The sequence below is a fragment of the Triturus cristatus genome, chromosome 2_2, assembly GCF_964204655.1.
Source record: "Triturus cristatus chromosome 2_2, aTriCri1.1, whole genome shotgun sequence".
Taxonomy (NCBI): domain Eukaryota; kingdom Metazoa; phylum Chordata; class Amphibia; order Caudata; family Salamandridae; genus Triturus; species Triturus cristatus.
In genome coordinates this window covers 1,017,281,881-1,017,306,493 of record NC_140582.1, presented here as the reverse complement: position 1 = coordinate 1,017,306,493, position 24,613 = coordinate 1,017,281,881, and the positions used below count along the sequence as shown (strand labels likewise).

Sequence of the window (24,613 nt, the reverse complement as noted above, 5' to 3'; positions counted from 1 at the left end):
GGGTGCCCGTGGAAGACAATTTTATATGGACTGGAATCTAGAGAATGCTAAAGTGATTTTGGTATTTTACTGACCTCTGCTGGTCGTTTTCTATCAAGAAAGTTAAATAGAGGTAGTTGCCAGTATTTTTTTTTTAAAGTCCCTCAGCAGAAAGTAATTCAGGTATTTTACTGACCTCTGCTGGTAGTTGTCTATCAAGACAGTTAAATAGAGGCAGTTGAACGAGCAGAAAACAATTCTGGTATTTTACTGACCTCTACTGGTCGTTTTCTATCAAGACAGTTAAATAGAGGCAGTTGAACAGAAAAACAAGTCCCTATGGGTAAGCAGACAAGTCCTCGGGCTGATCTCCAGAGCCCACAAAGTACAAACACATACAAGTATATACTAAAGTATATACAAGAGGTCTCGAATGCTTGACCTAAAAAACAATCCTCTAATTCGAAAGTGACATAAAGTCATCGGAAAAATACAGGATTGCTCACTTTATGACTGGCACAATGGTGCATAGTGTAGCTTAATTTGACAAGCACTTTAATTACCATTATTTACAGCCATCTATTGGGATCTGAGGTTCAAATAACAAAAACTGTATCTCAGCCACAGGAACTCCATCAACAAGCTGCAGACCCACCACAATGGTCTCACTCTTTGGCATTCTAAGTCTGACAACCTGAAACCAAGTGCCAAAAGAAATAACTGCCTCATACTACCTTACTAATTTCAAAAACATGTTGCAGATATGCCTATTCTAATCTAACATCTACTTGGTAAAATGGTTCTCCAAACTATCTCTCATTCAGTTGCCACCCAAACCCTCTGCCCTTAAATGGCAGAGAAAAACAAAAAAGATCAACTGGAGCTCATTACTCAAACTGCACTGTGTAGTTACTGAAAAAACATTAAAAATGAATTTAAAATATAGCAGTTGTATTGTGACAGTATGGTGAATGAGTATTCTTCAAGGTAAAACATTTGTTTACATTTTTCTTCTCTCGTGTTACTTTGTAAACCTTTTTCTTACCTGAAGGTTGTTCCCAATCCACCAGTAGAACACGGTAAGGTTTGAGTTGTGGGGCTTTATGACAGCTGTAAGATTCAATTCTTGGTTTTTACCAATGACTGGTACCACTTCAAGATAAAGAGCCTGTAAGGGAGCTGAAACAGTTTCCAGATGTCAAACCAAGGACTACACATTAATAGTCATAATTTTATTAACCATTGCTAACGAGTTCAAATACTTTTGTGACTCAATACCACATTCATCAATAGTTATGTTATGTTATAGGTATTTCTAAAGTGTGGCAATTACCCGAGGGTATCCTGGCGCTAACCACTATTCTCTGAGCAATTAAAATAGGAGGCAACATTACAGGTTAAAAAGACATGTTTTCAATACTATCCTAAACGTAAGGAGGTCGGTGGCATTTCTCAAATATAGGGGAAGGTCATTCCAGGCCTTTGCTGCGCAAACAATAAAGCTTCTCCCACTCCATGAGGCTTTTTTAATGGGTGGTACTATCACCAACTTGGCTCTACAGGAGCGAAGGGTTCTTCTGGGTAAGTGCCACCGCATTTGCCGTTTCAAGTAGTTTGGGCATGTGCCTTGTAAACGGTGCATAGAGCTTTATAACGCACCCGTTTCCTAACCGGCAACCAATGAAGTTTTTTGATTTTCTTAGTAATAGGGGCAAATTTGGGTGTGCCAGTAAGCAACCTTGCTACCACAGTTTGCAATAGTTGCAATTTATTAAAAAACTTTCCTGTATGTTTAAATAAAGGCTGTTACAATAATCAAGCCTGGACAGAATGAGTGCAGTAACTACAGTCCGCTGGCTATCAGCCGGCATGAAGGGGAGAATTTTCTAATCATTCTGATTGCATAGGAGGTAGTTGATACCACTGCATTGATATGGTCACCAAAGTTAAGTTTATCATCAATTATCACTCCTAGGTTTTTTACTTTCCTGGTAGGAACAGGAAGAATCCCCATAGCTTTTGGCCACCAATTTGGGGTCCAGAAGATGGGATCATTTCCAAATAAGATGACCTCCGTCTTTCCTGAATTCAGTTTTAGACAGTTTTGTGACATCCACCTCCCGATTGCTGCCATACAATCGTGGAACCGGTTTTCGATTCCTGCTGCCTGCCCCAGCCGCAGAGCCACCACAATTTGTGTGTCGTCTGCATAGGATGTCAGGCTGAAGCCAAAGGAACCAATTAAAAAAGCTAGGGAAGACACATATACATTAAAAAGAGTGGGGTTCGCCAAAGACCCCTGTGGCACTTCGCAAGGCAAAGAAAAAGGTCTAGAATGAAATTCACCCAGTGCCACAATCTGGGATCTGTCCCTCAGAAAGGATTTCAGGAGCTTCCATGCTTTACCTTGGACCCCACATGCCAACAAACGGTCCATCAATACATCATGATGGACCGTATCAAAGGCCGCAGACAAATCCAACATAATTTGGGCAGCCTTACCTCCCCTATCCAGGGCCTCCCTTATCTCTTCTGTGGATTTTATAAGGGCGGATTCTGTACTGTGCCCTTCTCTGAACCCATATTGAGTGGGATCTAAAACTTGGGTTTCAAGTAGAAAGGCGCTAAGGTGCAAGTTCATGGTTTTCTCAACCAATTTTGCAGGTAATGGGAGGCGTGAGATTGGTCGAAAATTATTAGGCTCCTTTGGGTCTAAGCTGGGCTTCTTTAACGGAGGCAATATAGAAGCAAGCTTCCAAGAGCTAGGAAAGTGCCCTGCTTCAAACATTGCATTGAATAGGGAGGTAAGTAAAAGTGCCAGTTTTAGACAGTGGCGCAAATTTGTCAAAGACCGGGGAGGGGTCCACAACTGGCCTCCTTCCCTCCATCAAAGCTACAACTACTCCCGGGCTTGGGTGACTAAAATCCGAGAAGATGACCTCCACCTTGTTCAAAAAGAACCTAGCGATATCATCGCATAGTTCCTGACTCTCCTGAATTTTCGTCGGGCTGGGGGAGGCCAGATTCGATACAGTTTTAAAAAGTTCATTAGCAGAATTTTTTGCTGATTAATTCGATTTGTAAAGAACTTTTTCTTTGCTTCAAATATGAGTTGCTTATAGATGGCGAGACTTTGTTTATAACTCTTTTTCTCCCCTTCCTTATATTCTTTCCTCCAGCTCTGCTCTAGAGACTTACAGGAGAGTTTCTGTTTCCTCAGTTCTTCCGAATACCAGGGGGCTGTTGGTTATTACAGGCTGTTTACACCCAAGTTGTATAATGAGCGGCGGCCTCCTCTACTCCTGAGGGTATCTTACCAGCAGAAGCCATAAGTGCATCTTGTATGTCTGCGCCCTCGATTTTGTTCCAGGCTCTGCTTTTAATCTGATCTTAATGTCCCTCTCTGTAGTGCTGTGTACGGAAAGGGCTAACTCAAATTGTACAGCAGCATGGTCTGTCCAGGTGAGAGGTAACAAACCTCTGTACAGGAGTTGAGGGTGGTTTGAAACATTCCGTCCAACGTATGTCCTGCCACGTGGGTAGGGCCCGTCACCTGTTGGCTTAGGTCAGCACTCTTCATCATGTCTATAAGGGCCCCTGTATCTGGTTCCTTCAAGGTTTCCAGATGGTAATTAAAATCTTCCGTGATGGTAAAGGAATCTGTACTGAGGCCCAGCAAAATACCAATAGAGTTTAGAAAAGTGCTCCTAGGTCCTGGGGTCTATATAGTAGAATGCCCTTAAACATATGGTGATGCGATAGACTGAAGCTAAAGGAGAGAGCCTCACAGGCTGAATTGGAGGCTATATGAAAGGCAGACTTACGTGAATTATGATAAATTATGGCTACCCCCCCCCCCCCCCCCCCCTTCTCCTAATTGGACTGCTTAAAATGTGACAGAGAAACCCCGGCGGAATAGCTTTAACAATATCAGGGCCTGAGCTTTCATCTGTCCATGCTTCAGTAATAAAATCTATTTGAATATCCTCTCCCTCTATAAGCGAGGCACACTCAACACTATGCTTCACCAAAGACCTGGCATTGAGCAGTATGCATTTTGCCACTGTTGTGTTAGGCTCCACCGTTTTAAAAATGTCATAATTAGTGGGCTTAATAGTTAGGTAGATAAGTCTGGGCAAAGTAGAGTTGCAGTTGGGACAGTTGAGCATAAAAGACACAGGCCTTGTGTTAAACGTGAGACACAGACAGCCAGGAGACTTACCCGCTGGCTTCAAATCCAATCATTGTGATCTTGAATACCCCGTGATGGTGGCTTCACCTGGGTTTAGTCAGGCAGGGGTGCTGGCACTGAGCTCGGGCCGTGCACGGATGGGCTCAGATGGGCTTACCCTTGGCGCGCCGGCAGCAGCACGCCCGCTGCGCACGTCCCTGCGTGGTCGCGTCAGCGCTTCCATTTGTAGTGTCAGGGGAAAGACTAACCCTTTTACCTACACTATCCCCAAAATGGCGGCCCTGCTCCACTAGAGTCACGGGAACTACCGATGTCTGTACACCCCCAAAACACGCTCTCAAAATGATCCCAACTCCTCCAACAGTTAGCAGCAATACGATGAAACAAGGAAGAGGTAAAAACTATTTCCCTCTAAAATTCAATTTTTAAAATGCTTTAAAAGAAGTTATGACAGTCAGTGCAATTTAAGAAGTGCAAAAACGCTAAAGGTCGTTTCACGGCTCAAGCGTCAGGAGCTAGTGGTCACTATAGTCACTATTGAAGATAAGCTTTCAGGTTTGCTGCCTTCTTTTTAATAATTAGAAAGTGTGCCATGAAATCAAAATTCACATACGCAACGGTGATGTCAATAGGGGTTGGCAATGAAATCTACTGGCCTTGTCAATGCTTTGTTGGGCATAGTACACCACACTGAATGTGTGCACATGTCAGATGGTCATCGTTGAACGTGTTTCAAAACATTACTAAATGGCTGCCAACTTTGAATGCGATTGCAATTCTTTAACATATACCGTTCTAAAATGGGTTCCACGGATGTCTGCTCATCCATGGTGGCCATCTTTTAATGAATTTCATAAAATAAAACAAACACATTTGCAGGTGCCTACCACAGGCACACCCATATGTGGCCATCTTGAAATAGTTCTAAAAATGTAACTTGGCTTCCTGCCAGTAGCATGGAGAAAATGGTTTAAGAAAAAAGTGAGGCAGGTGGAAGGCGGTGAGGAAGGGGTAAGGGGCAAGTACAGCAAACAGTCGCTTTCAACACTAGAGAACAAGGCCAGATGTCAGCCATGGAAGGATACATTAACCGATCGGAGCAGTGTGAGAATAAAATACTTCTGGGCTACAGAAACACCAGAATATGGAAGAAAGACGACGAATCAGTAGCAGAAAGGTGAGATGGACTACTAAGGCATCCAATCATGTAATGTTTTGGAAACAATATGCCTTGCCAACAGAGAGTTAAATCTGTCTATAGCTGAGACCTAAAAAGATTTGGCTCACTGGTGAGGACAACTTGTTAGATCATGATGTTTTCGAAAAATCCGTTTTCCAAAGTTGTGATGTTCTTTTCATTCTATGATGAATCTTAAACTCCGTATTAGTGAGTCGCTCATATGGTATATTTTGTAATATATCTACATGGGAGCTTGTTGTCTGGTAAGTGCCCCATTGTAAATGTATTATAGGAGCAAATGAACCCAAAGACAAAGTGGATATGTTGACAGTGCAAACCAACACCAATAATTGATGCTAAGATTTTTTCTATTGTCAGCACAATGCACATACTTAGCTAAAATCAGTTTGCATATATTCAAAGCACTGAGTTATGAATTCATGTAATATTTCATTGAGTCAAATGTGAAAATAGGTTGATACAAATGTTGCAGAACATGCCCTATGAATATCATTTACCTACATACTAAGCCACACATAACATAGCATAATTCTGCTATCCATGTTACCATGGATATAGACATATAGCATGTGAGCATCAATGCCTAAAGCTCTTACATCAAGATATTTTTTATATACGAATGTGAACCAAACATTTAAATTCTCTCAAAATCACATTCTTCACCCCATCTCTGTGGCCTACAGAGTTTGTACCTCTTTAGCAGACTCAGACATCTCCCAGACATGAACTGAAGGCAAGGAAAGAGACAGAATTCTTGCTGTGAGTGGGCATAACCCACTCCCAAATGTCCACTTCTAATGTCACTTCGCTCTGGAGACATGATGACTTTGAACGTATAGCTACCTAGCCTCCTTATGTCTCATTTTAATATATATGTCTATTTATGCTGAGATAAATGATGTGAAACAACTATACATCCTCACTAACTGTGCAACAATTGACAGCATTATGTACAAGTACAAAGAAAGCAATCAACTTACAGTTCACCTGGACAAACACCACAGCCTCATCTTGCCCAGCAACATTTTCAGCCTTCACAGAGACACGGTAGACTCCAGGGTTCTCATAGCGGTGTCGAATAGGCTCTCCATTTAATGTCAAGTTGACGTAAATTGCTTTAAAGCCGTCTCCAAGGTCAACCTGGTACTTAGTGTTAAGAACATCGCCCTATCAAGATAAAAAATGTAAATGCATTTATTTTATTTATAAACCATCTCAATGAGAAGTGATGATCAAAGCATCTCACAGCACAGAGAGCTGCTGGCAATGCATTGTAAAGTGGCTCTGGGGCAGGACTGGCAGCTAAAGGCCGAGCTGGATTGGGAACAATTATACAATGCCAATGGTAAGGCACCGTATGCGGGGTCGGCCGGAGTACTGCACCAGGAAACCCCACTATCACGGAGCAGTAATTTCTGGATGTAGTATTAACAAACCTATACGAGTTTGATCCTAGGCAGTGGTGCAGCACAGGGAGGGGGTCATAGGGGCGGTTGCCTTGGTCACCGAATACTTAGGGGGCGCAAACATTTTTTTTAAAAACAAATTTGTACTACAATTCTTTTTTCTTTTAAAAATTTGCACCAGGAAGTGCCTTGCCCCGGGTGCTGGTGACCAACCCTATGCCGCTGATCCTAGGAAATTGGGAAATGACCACAGGAATCTGTATTTCCACACCAATTTCTGCATGATGTTCCCTCCTCTGGGGCATGTTTATTCATGCACACGTCACATTGATTATTGTCATCATCATCATAAGCTTTTATTCGATATGCAAGATATCTTATAAGCACAATAAAATACAGTCATTACAGTGTACAAAAAGAAGCATTGCTACAAGAAGCCAGTATAAAATTCATTAAAAAGATAAAAGGACATAAAATGCCCGTTACTAAATTAGCTAAAAAGGAATTAAACAGCTACTGACAATCTCTTACAACGAATAAGCCAAAACTGCTTTAAAAATTTTGCTGTTCCACACACTATAGGGGGGGGAAGTGTCCGTGGTTAGGATACGCAAGGCTACTCGGTGGCTACGTGTGCCCATATTTCGACAAAGAGGTTTCAACCAAAAACTCCTAGGCCTTGCATAATCCGGACATTCAAAAAGGACATGCGCAATGGACTCAACCCTACTCGGGCAACATGCACAGTTGGGAGAAGTACGGGCCGCTGATGTCCAATTCGATACCACAGCACCTAGGGGGAGGGATCCAACTCTAAATTTAAAATAAAGGGCTCGGTCAAAGGGGAGGGTGATCAGATCCAGGTAGGGTTCAAAAGCCACAATGTCTTTGATTTGTAAAAAGGCGACAGTGGACTTGCAGTGGTTAGAGTTTGTAATTAGACGCTCCGCAGTCCATTTCCAGTAAAGCGCCTTGACAACTTCTTTTGGAGGGGCTGAACGTGATGACCAATGGTCTCCTAGTCCGATCTTCTCCAGAAGCTTTTTAGTTTCTCTTAACCATCTTATCTTAGCCCAACCCCCCAGACTCATTATTTCCCCCAGAGCATCCACATAGGATTTTAGTTCTTCACCCCTCCAGATTCGTGTCCATAGCAGGAGCGGGCGAAGCTGGGCCTGATCTTTGATGTTTTTACAGCCCGTGTCCAACCACACTGGTACAGATGGTGTGCTCAGTGGAATGGAGATAATGGATTTCAATAGCTTGCTCTCCGCTGTCACTAGGGCGTCCAATCGGCAATGGCCCCACAGTTCTGCCCCATACAAGGCTGATGACACTACTTTGGCCTTGTAGATGTCAATTACTGGGGTAAGTGATCTCCTAGGTGAGGCCCTGAACTCCCTCATGAGAGCTCCTCCTACTCTCCTATGGTTGAGGACCATTTTGTCAATATGATTTGCCCAAGACATCCTATCCGTAATCCGAATACCGAGGTAATCGAATTCGGCTACTTTCTCTAAGGGAATCGAATTAAGTGAAGGTGGACGGCCCAGTTTCTTAGGAGGATTTAGGACTAGATATTTTGTTTTGTCCACATTTATTATTAAGCCTTTTGCAGCACAGAACTCCTGGAATCGCGTTAGCAATTTCTGGAGGCCTTGTGGGGTCTTCGAGATCAGGAGCGTGTCATCCGCAAAAAGCAGGGTGGGGATATGTACTCCTCCAAGACAGGGGGCGTCGGCTGGTTCTTGTTGAAGATGTTTTACCACCCCATTCACATATAGTGAAAATAGGGTGGGTGCCAAGACACAACCCTGTCTTACTCCCCTGGACACTGGTATCTTCTCAGTGAGCTCTCCATTTTTACCCCAACGGACCTGTGCAAAGGTATGGGCATGAAGGCTAATGAGTAGGGACAAGATGTAAGGGGGTAATCCCAACTCATAAAGCACCCTCCAAAGCTCTTCCCGGGGGACTAGGTCAAAGGCAGTCTTCAGGTCTATAAAGGCCAAATAAAGACTACCCTTGCCTAGTTCCACCACCTTCCACCCCAGTAGTGCCAGCCTAAACACCTGCTCTATTGTCCCCATACCAGCCCGGAAACCTGCCTGAAAGTCTGATAGGATTTTATTCTCCTCCACCCAATGGAGAATCCTTCCAAGGATAGCTTTACCAGCTATCTTTTGGGTGGAGTCTATCAGACTTATAGGGCGATAGTTCCCCGGTGTTTCCCTGCACCCTTTTTTATAAATCGGGACCACCACCGCCCCTTTCCAGGATTCTGGCACTGCCCCTCCCATCATGATATCGTTTAGGAGAGCTGCTATGACCCTTGCCCATTCCGCTGGGTATGCCCTCATAAGGTCCCCCGGAAGGCCGTCGGGGCCCGCTGCCTTGCGAGGCGCTACCCACCCTATAACCCCCTCAATCTCTCAGGGAGTGAAGAGATCATAGGCATGAGGTTCAATTGCTCGTGTAAGGACCATCCCCACGTTCAATTCCCCATCTGGGGGGAGGTATAGGGTCCCAAAGTGTTTTACCCAACTTTGAGGCGGGATGTTGCAGGGTCTCACAGATGCATCGGGTTTATTCCGTGTGCTTATGAGATTCCAAAAGGCCCTTGAATCCCTGATTTTACTAGCCTGGAGCAGGTCTTCCCAGAATTTGTCTTCCCATTCCCTCCTGGCAAATTTAAGGGACTTATTATAGGCCTTCTTTGCTTCCTGTATCACACTTCAGGACTTGAGTTTAACCGCCTCAACTAACTTGGCCTTGTAAACCCTACATGTTTGGGTATACCATCCATCGACTGGTTTTTTAGATTCTTTGTTGCCCGACTTGTTAGGGTATAAGGTAAACACGTTAGTTAAGGCTTCAACCAGGGAGACAAAAAGCCCACTCGCTCTACCCACCCCTTCTAAGGAGGTTCCGAGGGTTGTTACCGCATGGTTTAAATGGGATTGAATTTCCCCTACCTTTGCCTCGGATAGAACCAATTTCGCCCATTTTATTCGTCTACCACAAGGGGAGACTTCAGACTCATCCGGGGGTGCGGCTACCGGGTTAATATTGTCATTCCTTAAGGGGCGCCACCACTGGTCCATACTTAAGGAGAGTGAATTGTGGTCACTTTCAGTCGTGGGGACCACCTGCATGTCCCTTACATAAGACCATAAGTATACATCTATTAGGAAATAATCTAGCCTAGAGGTGTGTCCTGGTCTATTGTACGTGTGGGCACCCCCCCTATCCGAGGATGTCCTCCCATTAGCTGCCCTTAAGTTGAATTCGAGGCTCAGGGAGTATATCTGGAGCGCCACTTCTGTCCACCTTCTAATCGGTGGGATTTCCAATACCGGGATCCCCAACCTGGTATCCTCCTCGTCTTGGTAGAGGGAAACGTCCGAGCCCAAGGGCTCGAACGTACAGTTCATATCACCTGCAACCAATGTACGAGTCTTATATGGGGTATTATTTAGCAAAGTCTCGAGGAGAGATATTACAGGAGACTTTCTCCCGCCCTTGGTTCCCCGGGCATAAACATTATAAACATTTAAGACAATTCTTCCCCTTTGATCTATTAGGGTGATGTTTTGTATGTCAGGGGAACCTGTGGGAAACTCCACTACTCTGCAGTCTAAAGAAGCCGCCACCCAGATGAGAAGGCCGCCCGAAGGTCGCCCTCTCCCTGTTTCCGAGACTTGCGCAGGGGAGGAATAGGAAGAAAAACCCACCCTATGGACCGGCACCAAGCTCCATGTCTCTTGGAAAAGGCACAGGGAGTGCTCATCAACCCAAGCAGCAAAATCCGGTAGAGCCAGTTTTCTTGCAATCCCTGCGACATTCCAGCTGAAAACCTTGAAGACTAGGTCCGTCACAGCTGAAGTGTCGCTGGGTGCCAGAATGCCCCTGTCTATGAACCCCCTCGGAGGTATCTGAGGGGAACAGGGATCTTGTGGGGTGGCTATAGGGTCTCCTATCACATTGATTATTGTGAAATTTGTGCAACGATGGTCAGGGCACAACTTGCTCCACAGAATAAGCAGTGTGTTTAAAAGGATAGACACTGCTAAGCAATTAACTAGCATACACACTCTGCTTATGCTTGTGATTCTGGGTCACAGAGAGTGTGGAGGACCAGGTAAGAACTAGGGGTGGGCGGAATTTGCGAAATCCACTTTCTCAAATTATCGCGAAAATGTTAAAAATTATCGCAAACACGCGGAAATATCGCGAAGATGCGGAAGTTTTTTTCCCGCATGTTCGCGAGATTTTCTGCATGGTTGCGGCTCGCCAACTTACCCATGTGGTTGCTCGCAGGCGCGGCCATCTTGTTTTCAGTTGTCTCGCGGTGCATGATCGCGAGAAGAAAGACGTGATCGCGTGACGCATGACGTCACTGCGGGCGCGAACTGTCGTGAGACAGCGCAAATGGCTAAAAACTATACAACATCTCATGGAGAACGCGACCGGATCAAGAAAACTTGTCGGCGAAGGCAGGCATTCAGGTAAGGCGATCGCGCGCGCGCGACAATGTATTATTTTACAACGCAAGCAAGAAACAAATTATCGCCAAGCTGCGGAATGCGGAAATTTTGACATTTTTGCACTCTTCGCGGAACGCGAAAATGTCAAATTATCGCAATTTCCGCGAACGGAACGAAATTTTCGCCCAGGCCTAGTAAGAACTAACACAAATATTGAGTTAACCAGTGAGTTCAATGAGAACATCTGTGCTAACCTGTGGAAGCAATGGCACAAAGCTGCAGGCTTTTCCTGTGAGAAATGCAAGTTAGGGCCCAGATTTACATAGAGATTGTGTCGGGTTAATGATACTTTTTTAACGCAAACCTGATGCAAAGAGTTGATTTGGGATTCAAAATCCAATGTACATCGCAACTTGTGTTGGATTATAACCAAAAGTAATGCAAAGCTGCCTTGTGTTACTTTGCGTCATGGGCTTGTACCATGGGCGGTGCATAGGCATTCCCAATGTGTCCACCCATGGGTTTTGACACAAATACCTATTTACCAAGAAATGTAGATGGCGATTTGCACCAAAATCCTGTGCCTCCCAGAGGCTGGTATAACGAGGAGCACGCCTCATTTTTCCCTCGTTGCATGTGTGCAGCATTTTTCAACACACATGCAAAAAGGGAACTGCCTTAAAGCACAGTTTTTGTATAGAAAGGGACAGCTTCCAGCACATAAACTATGCTTACTGGAACATGGCAGCTTAAAGGACCCCAGTGGAGAGAGAGAACAGCCCCACATCTTAGTGGATCTTGCGCTGTTCTGGTGTGTCTCCTAGTAGCTTTAGCAGAAGGCAGTGGATCTTGCCCTGTTCTGGTGTGTCTCCTAGTAGCTTTAGCAGAAGGCAGTGGATCTTGCCCTGTTCTGGTGTGTCTCCTAGTAGCTTTAGCAGAAGGCAGTGGATCTTGCCCTGTTCTGGTGTGTCTCCTAGTAGCTTTAGCAGAAGGCAGTGGATCTTGCCCTGTTCTGGTGTGTCTCCTAGTAGCTTTAGCAGAAGGCAGTGGATCTTGCGCTGTTCTGGTGTGTCTCCTAGTAGCTTTAGCAGAAGGCAGTGGATCTTGCGCTGTTCTGGTGTGTCTCCTAGTAGCTTTAGCAGAAGGCAGTGGATCTTGCGCTGTTCTGGTGTGTCTCCTAGTAGCTTTAGCAGAAGGCAGTGGATCTTGCACTGTTCTGGTGTGTCTCCTAGTAGCTTTAGCAGAAGGCAGTGGATCTTGCCCTGTTCTGGTGTGTCTCCTAGTAGCTTTAGCAGAAGGCAGTAGATCTTGCGCTGTTCTGGTGTGTCTCCTAGTAGCTTTATCAGAAGGCAGTGGATCTTGCGCTGTTCTTGTGTGTCTCCTAGTAGCTTTCGCAGAAGGCAGTGGATCTTGCGCTGTTCTGGTGTGTCTCCTAGTAGCTTTAGCAGAAGGCAGTGGATCTTGCGCTGTTCTTGTGTGTCTCCTAGTAGCTTTAGCAGAAGGCAGTGGATCTTGCGCTGTTCTGGTGTGTCTCCTAGTAGCTTTAGCAGAAGGCAGTGGATCTTGCGCTGTTCTGGTGTGTCTCCTAGTAGCTTTAGCAGAAGGCAATGGATCTTGCGCTGTTCTTGTGTGTCTCCTAGTAGCTTTAGCAGAAGGCAGTGGATCTTGCGCTGTTCTGGTGTGTCTCCTAGTAGCTTTAGCAGAAGGCAGTGGATCTTGCGCTGTTCTGGTGTGTCTCCTAGTAGCTTTAGCAGAAGGCAGCGGATCTTGCGCTGTTCTGGTGTGTCTCCTAGTAGCTTTAGCAGAAGGCAGTGGATCTTGCGCTGTTCTGGTGTGTCTCCTAGTAGCTTTAGCAGAAGGCAGTGGATCTTGCGCTGTTCTGGTGTGTCTCCTAGTAGCTTTAGCAGAAGGCAGTGGATCTTGCGCTGTTCTGGTGTGTCTCCTAGTAGCTTTAGCAGAAGGCAGTGGATCTTGCGCTGTTCTGGTGTGTCTCCTAGTAGCTTTAGCAGAAGGCAGTGGATCTTGCCCTGTTCTGGTGTGTCCCCTAGTAGCTTTAGCAGAAGGCAGTGGATCTTGCGCTGTTCTGGTGTGTCTCCTAGTAGCTTTAGCAGAAGGCAGTGGCTCTTGCCCTGTTCTGGTGTGTCTCCTAGTAGCTTTAGCAGAAGGCAGTGGATCTTGCGCTGTTCTGGTGTGTCTCCTAGTAGCTTTAGCAGAAGGCAGTGGATCTTGCGCTGTTCTGGTGTGTCTCCTAGTAGCTTTAGCAGAAGGCAGCGGATCTTGCGCTGTTCTGGTGTGTCTCCTAGTAGCTTTAGCAGAAGGCAGTGGATCTTGCGCTGTTCTGGTGTGTCTCCTAGTAGCTTTAGCAGAAGGCAGCGGATCTTGCGCTGTTCTGGTGTGTCTCCTAGTAGCTTTAGCAGAAGGCAGTGGATCTTGCGCTGTTCTGGTGTGTCTCCTAGTAGCTTTAGCAGAAGGCAGTGGATCTTGCCCTGTTCTGGTGTGTCTCCTAGTAGCTTCAGCAGAAGGCAGTAGATCTTGCGTTGTTCTGGTGCGTCTCCTAGTAGCTTTAGCAGAAGGCAGTGGATCTTGCCCTGTTCTGGTGTGTCTCCTAGTAGCTTCAGCAGAAGGCAGTGGATCTTGCGCTGTTCTGGTGTGTCCCCTAGTAGCTTTAGCAGAAGGTAGCGGATCTTGCGCTGTTCTGGTGTGTCTCCTAGTAGCTTTAGCAGAAGGCAGTGGATCTTGCGCTGTTCTGGTGTGTCTCCTAGTAGCTTTAGCAGAAGGCAGTGGATCTTGCGCTGTTCTGGTGTGTCTCCTAGTAGCTTTAGCAGAAGGCAGTGGATCTTGCGCTGTTCTTGTGTGTCTCCTAGTAGCTTTAGCAGAAGGCAGTGGATCTTGCGCTGTTCTGGTGTGTCTCCTAGTAGCTTTAGCAGAAGGCAGTGGATCTTGCGCTGTTCTTGTGTGTCTCCTAGTAGCTTTAGCAGAAGGCAGTGGATCTTGCGCTGTTCTGGTGTGTCTCCTAGTAGCTTTAGCAGAAGGCAGCGGATCTTGCGCTGTTCTGGTGTGTCTCCTAGTAGCTTTAGCAGAAGGCAGCGGATCTTGCGCTGTTCTGGTGTGTCTCCTAGTAGCTTTAGCAGAAGGCAGCGGATCTTGCGCTGTTCTGGTGTGTCTCCTAGTAGCTTTAGCAGAAGGCAGTGGATCTTGCGCTGTTCTGGTGCGTCTCCTAGTAGGTTTAGCAGAAGGCAGTGGATCTTGCCCTGTTCTGGTGTGTCTCCTAGTAGCTTCAGCAGAAGGCAGTAGATCTTGCGCTGTTCTGGTGTGTCTCCTAGTAGCTTTAGCAGAAGGCAGTGGATCTTGCGCTGTTCTGGTGTGTCTCCTAGTAGCTTTAGCAGAAGGCAGCGGATCTTGCGCTTTTCTGGTGTGTCTCCTAGTAGCTTCAGCAGAAGGCAGTGGATCTTGCACTGTTCTGGTGTGTCTCCTAGTAGCTTTAGCAGAAGGCAGTGGATCTTGCGCTGTTCTGGTGTGTCTCCTAGTAGCTTCAGCAGAAGGCAGTAGATCTTGCGCTGTTCTGGTGTGTCTCCTAGTAGCTTTAGCAGAAGGCAGTGGATCTTGCGCTGTTCTGGTGTGTCTCCTAGTAGCTTTAGCAGAAGGCAGTGGATCTTGCGCTGTTCTGGTGTGTCTCCTAGTAGCTTTAGCAGAAGGCAGTGGATCTTGCCCTGTTCTGGTGTGTCTCCTAGTAGCTTCAGCAGAAGGCAGTAGATCTTGCGCTGTTCTGGTGTGTCTCCTAGTAGCTTTAGCAGAAGGCAGTGGATCTTGCCCTGTTCTGGTGTGTCTCCTAGTAGCTTCAGCAGAAGGCAGTAGATCTTGCGCTGTTCTGGTGTGTCTCCTAGTAGCTTTAGCAGAAGGCATTGGATCTTGCGCTGTTCTGGTGTGTCTCCTAGTAGCTTTAGCAGAAGGCAGTGGATCTTGCGCTGTTCTGGTGTGTCTCCTAGTAGCTTCAGCAGAAGGCAGTAGATCTTGCGCTGTTCTGGTGTGTCTCCTAGTAGCTTTAGCAGAAGGCAGTGGATCTTGCGCTGTTCTGGTGTGTCTCCTAGTAGCTTTAGCAGAAGGCAGCGGATCTTGCGCTGTTCTGGTGTGTCTCCTAGTAGCTTTAGCAGAAGGCCGACAGGCTTAACGTAGGAGAAATGTGTAAAGCATTCATCAGTACCCACACAGCTAAGAAGTGGAAAACACAACACAAACAACGGCGTTCCATCTGTGGGCATGAGCACAAGTAAAGGTGCTTTTCATCGCACCTGGTAAATAACAATACCTGTGGTTCGTTATTTATCCAGTGCGAGCAATAGCACATATTACGAGATATTGGGGAGTTGAATGAGGATTTCCATGGTTAACATTCCAAAATCTGCATGGTTCGGTAAATACCGTACACGCTTCCCCTGTTACATTTCAGCAGGCTTGACATGCTGAAATGTAATAAATGTTGGGATATTTAATGCATCCGATAATTATCGGATGAATTAAATATAACCAAAATCATATTTCTGTCCTGGGTTTACGCACGGGTCAGAATTAACCGCCCAACTTGTAATCAGGGTCTATTCCTTCCTGTGTCTTTCTTACTCTCGCTTGCTCTGGTTTAAAGTCTGATGATGAAAAATAACAGTGCCAACAACCTGGCTACAATGAATCACTTCAACAGGTGAAGATACCGCTGGGTTTTGTCTACGATCCTGATTACGAGTCAGGCAGAGTGGAATTCCAGTATGGAATTCTGCTCCACCTGAACCCAACTGGCCCGGAGTTCCCATGGTCAGTTTACCCAGGTGCAGGAATGCTGGACTGAGTTTTACCGGCTGGTAATTCCAACTGGTAAAATCGCATGATGTTTTGGTGAATACAGAAGCCAAGCTCCGTTCCACACTCCACCCTAACCATTGTCTCTGATTAGGGGGAGCACAGAGGCTTCCCCCTGCCAGAACTAACCTGCCCTTACTATCTCTACCACCCCCCACATCCTCGCCCCTGACAGAAGTCCAACAAGCATTTACCATCTCCTCAGAGCAGGAGTAAATGTGTGCATTAACCCCATCCGAAAATGGGCATACAGTGCAGAATACCCCATGGTAATTACATGACTACGTAGTTATTCCCCATTCCAAGGGGATTACCTCATAATAGCAAACATGCTAAGACATCTCGATAGGAAACAGTAATTCTGGCCAGCTGTAATCTCCACACAGGAATCTTCACACATTAACTGTTAGCTCATGATGAGCCTTAACACCACCCACTTTCACCCTCCATTTATAATTGCCTTCATACGTCCAGGACAATGCAGACATCCTGCTTTTCCTTCCAGGGACATAAGCCCCGCTTCTTGTGCAGTTTATTTCCATTCTTGCTTACTGGGGTGCGTTATGAGTGAATTTTACTTGCAACAGGCTATTACGAAATGAACCGACAAAGTGAATCAATGCAGCAAAAACACACCAGCATTTATGCAGAGGACGGATTGGTTGAATCGGAGTTTGCATCTCTATCCATCACATTTTCCAACATATTGTAGAATTTCTGCTATGATTTTTTGGGGCGCAGCATACCTTTGCAAGATTGGAGTACCTGCAAAATGTGGAACTACAGCAGTAGATACAAACATCATGGTGACCCCTAAGGTGAAATATTTGAACAAATAAAATGGTCTGCATTGCTTGCTAGCTTGAGGTAATTTTTAAGGGAATGTCGAAAGAAACAGTAAATGCACGCCTGGAAACACTGCTAGATAGCCCGGCGAATTTGGAAGGGTTCTTTCTGCTCAAAAGTTCATAACTATGGTGTGTTGATTTTTTATAACATATAGATAAATTACTAGCGAGGAATCCAATATATTCAGGGGCTTTGGGACATAGATATTTATAATATAAAAAACGTTAATATAATTTTTATAGTTTAATTACACATTCAACATTTCCTACGCTGCACTGTTGATCACTGGTGCGTTGTGTATTCAGGGCCAGGACCGGACTGGCCGTAGCGGGCACCGGGCAATCCCCCGGTGCGCTGCACGGGTGGGGGCCTGTTTTGGGCCCCTGGGGGCCGATTTTATTACAAGGCCGTATTGGCAAATGACACTAGCAGGTTATCTGAGAAAGTCTAATGTATCCTTTTTTCACAACCCTGAGCCCCTTGGTCAACCCTTCATTACCCCAGGGTCACCCACGGGTGTGAAGAGCAATGACCCAAAGTAATTAAAATCTCTCTTTGCCTCCAACGTGAGATCAACATCGGCCATTTAAACATCGAATTTTAAGGGTAGCAGACATTTTCTGATTTCCGAATGCACATCTAAGGCCTGCCATATATTTCTTCCGCCAACTGAGAAAAAACTCCTTTAATTAGAGAGAACCAACCGCAGAGACAAATCACAGAGCCCGCAGATTAAAGCCAAGAGCTACAGCCAAGGAAGCCGCTTTACATTAATGAACGGGTAATGGCGATACAAATTGCGGGAAACAAATTGTTATGAATCTGCGCCCGCAGTAGGCCGATCACAAATGACTAATTGCTTCATTTGTAATCATTAAATATACATACATAGAATGGAGCTATCTAACCACGGGGAATACTTGATGTGTTAGTAAATCCATCGTCATTTCTTCTGAATAAACAAGGTTTGTCTTAGATCCCTCCAGTGCTCACTAGATGGAGTGGGTCTGAAAAGCCCTCGGATTCAGTCTGTAATTGCAGATTTTCATAAATGCCTCATATGGGGGCCATTTTGAAACAGTTTTTGCACTCCTACATACCACTGTGGTGAGCTGCACGTCTCTTCACACGGAGGACCTTGATTACGAGAGTTAGCGTTTGCGGATATTTCTACGTATAGGACCTATGGCCTTAACAATCCGCAGGGAAGTCGTGAATTGTGGAACAAATTCCTCATATTCCTTAGGCTTGGGATAGGAATATTCATATGGAAAGGACAGAGAATGGGAATATGGTTTTGTAACTTTGTGTGAATTCATCAACCAGATAGGATGGAAATTTATGTGTACAATTAGTTTTAGTGCTACAAATGAGTAGAGTAAGTGTGTCCAGAAAGTTAAATATCTATTTAATTAATTTTAAAGTGCATTATGCAGCACGGTTCTACTACCATAGAGTGATTGATGTGGTACAAAGAAGTGGGCATAGACATAGGAGTAGCTGATGAGAAAAAACTAGTTGCCTTCTGGACACCAGATGTTATTGGTACTTCAAGCAGTCACAGGAGAGGCAATGAAAAAGCCTTGGTTAGGACCAACGTCAACAAGCACCTGGGCATGAAGTGGACTGAGGTTCCAAAACATCATACATAGGGTGCATGGACTAAGAAATGCTTACATCCATGGACTTAGTAGACAAAGTGAGTTTTCAAACCTCTTTGGAGCAACAAGAAGTGTTTCCAATTGCTAGGTGTCCATAGAGGTCAACTCATAGCAAAAAGTCCTGCGCCTGCAATTATCTGCACGCAGTTCATTTGTACTGGTCTTGGTAGGTGGCGGGAAGATTTTCATGGCTGACCCGAGGCTTCTGGTTGGAAGATTTAGAAGAGATATTCAGGAGTGTGGCCATGCAAAGTATGTATATGGTGTTTCTAAAGCATGAGCTTAGTCAAAAGAGCGGAGAGCTGTACTGGGTTCAAGACAAGTATAAAGTGATTGAGGAGGGAGCTGGCTTATAGATAGTTAAAGCATTGTGAGGTATTGTTCTTTAAAGAGGTGAGTCTTAACTCTTTTCTAAACTGGACCAGCATTAGGGCAGACCCAATGGATATGGGGATGTAGCAAGGCCCCCTGTTTTTTTCATTTTTTACGCTTCTGAGTCTGCAGTCTGATGGTGTTCAGGCTGCAGTTGTGCAGAGAATCACCAGAGATGATGAGTTTAATGGCAAGATGATGGTCGTGATGGCTCTGTAAATTATGTGGCTGGTTTTGAAGATAGGGCGGGCCTGGAGTTCCATCAGCATGGGGAGGGTGTGATCATATGTCTTCATGCTCTGAGTAAGATATGCTGCGGTGTGTAGGATGCTTTTAAGTGGTGCCAGTATGGAGTCTGGAATGCCATGGAGCAGGGCGTTACCACTAGCCAAATGTGAGAGTATGGTGGTTGTAACAGCTGTTCTACAGTCGCTTTTTGGAAGAAATGGTTTCACTTTTTTTTAGAAAAGAGACCTGGTACTAGGACGTATTTTCATGGTAATGTGTTCCTTGCGGGCGAGGGTGGTGTCCTGGGTGAATACAAGTAACCTGGTCTTTTGTGAACGTTGAGGTTCGAAGCCATCAAAGTTCATGTTATTGAGCCAGGTTTGTACTGGTTATTTCGTTTGTTCTTGTTGCCAAAAGCAGGAATTCTGTCTTGGATGGGCTGAACTTCAGGCAGGCTCTAGATACCCAGGTCTTCATGATGTGCAGGCAGGCAGGCAGTGTTTGAGGCATTGGATGTCTGAACCAGAGGAGACTTTAAAATCTTAATAGAGTTGGCACATGTAACGAAAGAGATCAAAGACACTTCTAGTGGCTGCATTGACTTGCTGTGAAATTGAGAGTTCACTGTCAAACAACTATTTTATGTTTGCTCTTCTGCGGTGTATGGTGATTCCATTGAGTCTGGTCAAATATAAGGTAAAGAGGGAAGATCTACTAGACTACCATCAAGATCGCAGTCTTCTAGCATTTAAGGTGGAGCTATATAAGATTCATCAAGTGCCAAACAACTTTCAAGCAGTTTGAACCTCGGGAAGGTGAGGTTACTCGCATACTTTCTTTAATGTGACGCCAATGTTATGGGCTTTCAAGATGTCAGCTAGAGGACCGCTACACCTTAAAAAGGGTTAGGCATAGGGCTGATACATGTGGTCCTCCAAAATCGATAGTGGTGCTATCACAGAGGAAGGAGCCTATTTGTACTTGCTTGGAGAGAACATGCATGGATAATTTTACTCATTCCAGTAGATATAATCATGAAATTGTGTAGCACATACCTAATGTTGCCAATTGTTACCTGAGAGATCAAGAAGAATCATGGCACAGGAATCTCTTAGGTGGTAAGGCCTTGCTTACGTTCAATAGTGTAGTTTTTGTTACCCTGCAGGGATGAGAACTTCAGTGGAGATTGCTTATTAGGTTGTAAGTTTTCAGATGGGCAGACAAGTGTGTGGTCACACCAGTTTCCAGATCCTGTGTAATGTAGCATAGGTCTCGGAGGAGGCAGACATAGGGGGAGTTTCAGAAGTGCTAGCATCGTGTTTTTTTTCAGGAGCGAGGTGAAGATAGACTCTTTGAGTTTGGGATTACACTTGTGGATGATAAGACATTGATAAAGTTGATGATGAACAGATCAAGAGTAGAGAGACATGGGTTCATTGATGGTGACAACCAGTTTTCGTATGATGAAATAATATTTGACATTCTGTTCATAGACTAGTGTGAAATCACAGAATGAAAGCAGTGAGGTTGATTTGATTGAACTTTCAGGATCTTGGGAAATTAAGGTAGCACAATGTTGCCTCTTAAGAAGATGCCCTGATGTGGGCAGCCTTATAGTTTCTGGAAGGCATTCAGCATAAGACATGTTTGATTGGTGATTGTGATCTGATCATCTGACAGTCAAGGTCCCTGCCTTTATTTTTCACATGGTGGAGATCTGTAGTGTGGTAGCGTCTTTTCTTTCTGTTTACGGCTAGGTCTTTGAGCCTTAAAGGGTGTCAGTTTTAGTACCATGGTGGCTTTGCCTCTTTTATACCCATAACCCTATTCGGGCCCAGATGCTATGTTTTGTAACTTGATACAACTTGGGAACTGTTCTAGTTTCACTATTACACTACTGCAGTGCCGCTAGGCTGTTGCATATTCTAGCTTGTTTGCCGCTGCACAATCTATTGCCTTTTGAAACACCTTGTCGTCAGTATTTGTTATCAATGATGAAACACACAGTCCATTTTTATGGACCATTTTATATGTGTATGATGTACATTTTCATTAATTGCATTAAAAAGTATCTTTTCTTTGCCTCTTTTTCTACTTTAAGTATTTCCTGTAAAGATTCAATACGACAGAATCCCTTAGTGTTTATAATTGTCATGCCTTTTAAGACGCATAAGATTTCTGTTGGGGTCACAAACTATGGATCATTAAAGGTTTTTTTTGTAACATTTTTGGGTCAGAGTTGATGTCTTTCAAACCTCTATAATATGGAGTAAACCCTTATTAGATGTCTGCTTAGGCTTGGTGCAGAGTTTTACTTTTTTACTGAAATTGACCAAGACATGATTATTCCAGAAAAGAGGCTCCTGCTATATGACTTGGAGTCCATTTGAGTGAGGGCTAAGTAGTCAAATTCCGCAATGATACCTTGTGCATGTGAGTTGGGGTGCTGGATCGCCCAAGATGTTTTCCTGCTGTGAAATGAAGAGGGTAATTTGTTTGAGGTTTTGAGCTTAACATTGGAGGTTGGTAAGATCCTTTTTAGGGGCACTAGTAGATCAGTGCATAATTGTGGAAAAGATCTGGGCTGGTGATGCATTTACCTTGAAGGTGCTCAAAGGAGTTGTGGTCTTAGTCCTGCATTTTGCAGCTCAGTATTAACCAGTGAGACATAAGTACTATGTCACTTAAACAACAACATATTTACAGTAGGAAGAGACGAAAGTCTTGTTTTAACTCACAAACTATTTTTCAAATAGAGATAAAATGGAAGAAAGTCAAGATTTATTGTCACTGTAATACGAACTATAATTCAGCAGACTTTCATATATTTCCATGATGAGGCCATGAAATTCAATTGACTCCCAATGCAAGAGTGACTTTAGGAGAATCATGCATTTATGCCTATGACTCCTAAAGTAAAAATGTTCTCTACAAAGCTGCCCTACAAAATTTTCACTAAATAAGTAGCGCTAAATACTTACTCATCAAAATTAAGATCCTCACGTGGGATAGAAAGAACAGGGGCCTCTTCCTTTAGATACTTGGAGAGGTGAGGTGCAGCGGCCAGGGCAGCTGACTTTGGAGCACAGGGTTCACGGTTCGATCCGCGGCAGCTCGGCTCAGCACTATGTGACTCTGGGCAATAGCTCACTTAATTCCCAGGACGGCCCCCAGTGCCCTGAGACCCGTGAGGGTGAGTAGTTCGCGCTTTACAAATATGGATTTATTATTTGCTTTGTTGACTGTAACACATGTTCCTGCTGCTTGGAGTGGGTTGAATGTTGCCACCCATGGTGGTGATCGCAGTCTGCCAGTCTATTACATATCATTCATTCTTTTGCTGGCACCAGTAGAAACTATACCCAGATTAAATGTGGAATTCAAACCAGGGCGTTTATTTGTTATGTTTTGGTTACCTTGTTAAGTATTCCACTTCAACTTTGATTTTATTCAGAAAACCTTTGGCAGTGCATACAAAGAAAATAGAAAAGTAAACATCATTGTTTTTGCGTTATTCTCCCTGTAGCTAATGCTCGACATACAAGACCCGGCGATTGAATGAAGGTGAGCAAAATAGATCTGGACGATTATAGCAAAAAAACACAATATACTAATCATTTTAAGAAGTGGCTATGGAGCTCCTAGTGGCCCTCTGATGGACTTTACTTTGTGTTTAATCATCATATGACGGTCACAGGCCTAAATCTTACAGAAAGCTATTCATGTTTACAATGTATGCACTAACACACAGTTGGCCGCAAACTGTCATATATGGTCCAACAGCTTAACTGCACTACTGTTATGGGAAATGACGCAACTCTGAAAATCGATGAAGGGGGGACTAAAATTTGACTTAGGCTGTTCACCTTACAAATCTACAAATTTGGCGGCATGCTGCGAGCCTCGCGGGAGAAAGGGGAGATCTGAGGAGGTTGGGTTTCAAGGTGTTTTGTAGTAAGCGCTGTGAGACACAGTGGTGTTAAAAGTAGAGTTTATAGTATAGTCCCTGCATTACCAACAGCTCCTTCTAGTCCCCGGCACAGATTATTCATGCAGACCATATATCCCCCCGTAGGAATAAGAAATTTAAAAAAAATCGAACACAACGTAATATAAAAATAAAGTAGAAGATGCATTTATGACAGTAAGAGAATGATACTAACGGAACAGTTTAAATTAAAGTGCAACACATTACTAGAGAACATAAGTAGATCAATGCATTATATAATCTTGATAATGTGCTGGCTTTCTCCTCAACTGGGAAGTATCCTTTGGTTAGTCTCAAATGCTACTTCCTCTGGTAGGTCTCAGGCTGTTATCTTGTCTTTTCTTCTGATGCATGTGGTCATTCCAACCACATAACTCCTAATCACTAACTAACATCAGTGTTAAGACATTGCACCAATCCGGACATGCCCCAATTGTTTTCAGGATCCACTGTGACCACACTGTTCAACAGAAACAATATAAAATGGACCTATAAACTGAGTCTACTACCTTTTCTCCCAACCTGGCCCCTTTACCCAGACAAGATCCCCTGCATTCTCGAGTGTTTCCAATCATACCACTCTTTTTAATTGTGTTGATAACTCTCACGCCAAGACCTTCTCACCTTCATGCTCACATCACCCACACCTCTGCAAGAAAAAAATCGATTCTGGATTGAGCTTCGAGTAAGTCACTCTTCATTTCATGACCTCAAAAGGAGACTAAAATGTTACACAGTTGGGAGTGGTGCAATCTGCCCACCAAGGGCCATATGTATGAAGCCAAATTGCTATCGCAAACGCTGACATTCACAGAATTTCAGCATTTGCCATCGCAATTTAGGCAGCATGCAATGTAGCACTCAAAAACCCACTCCCAAAATAAGGAATGGCAAAATTTGCGATTCCCTATTTTGCAAATTCATCCAAGGAATCCCAAACTACGATTCCTTAAATGCAGTGTAGGAAGCACCCAAGTTGTGCAATTTTGGCTTAAGAAATCACAAGTTACCAACAACTTCAGGTTAGTGGTAATTTGCGATTTCTTTTTAAAATGCACTTTTTAGCATTTTTCCAAGTGCCATGTGGCACACATACATGCCCAGAGGGCATGTATGTGCGCCACATCTGCACACATGCTTATTTCAGGGGTGCAACAGGGTGTCCTATTGACACCCTTGCAACCTTGAAATTGCATTCTCAATTTGAGATTCTGTAATTTGGAATCGCAAATTGAGAATGTCTTCCCATTCATTCCTATGGGCCTTCTAGTTTGAAACACGGGCGGGATCTGAAACTACGGGAGATCGATTGGAGCAACAGTGCCCCTTTGCTAGGCACTGTGCATGATGTTCCTAATGTAGATGTGGATTAGAGAACTTGACAGTGATTATCATATCA

The 24,613-nt window shown here is 44.4% G+C and overlaps 1 protein-coding gene across 5 annotated transcripts in view; it reads right to left on the bottom strand.

Annotated features, from left to right (window-relative positions):
- SORCS2 (sortilin related VPS10 domain containing receptor 2) overlaps window positions 1-24,613 on the bottom strand; it is a 2,262,720-nt gene that overhangs the window by 122,165 nt on the left and 2,115,942 nt on the right. For all 5 annotated transcript variants that reach the window (XM_085642460.1, XM_085642463.1, XM_085642464.1 and 2 more), the window contains exons 19-20: window positions 6,353-6,539; window positions 1,025-1,158 (exon numbers count right to left, since the gene is read on the bottom strand). In XM_085642460.1, coding sequence (XP_085498586.1) covers window positions 1,025-1,158; window positions 6,353-6,539 — 321 coding nt within the window. The remainder of the gene's footprint in view (window positions 1-1,024; window positions 1,159-6,352; window positions 6,540-24,613) is intronic.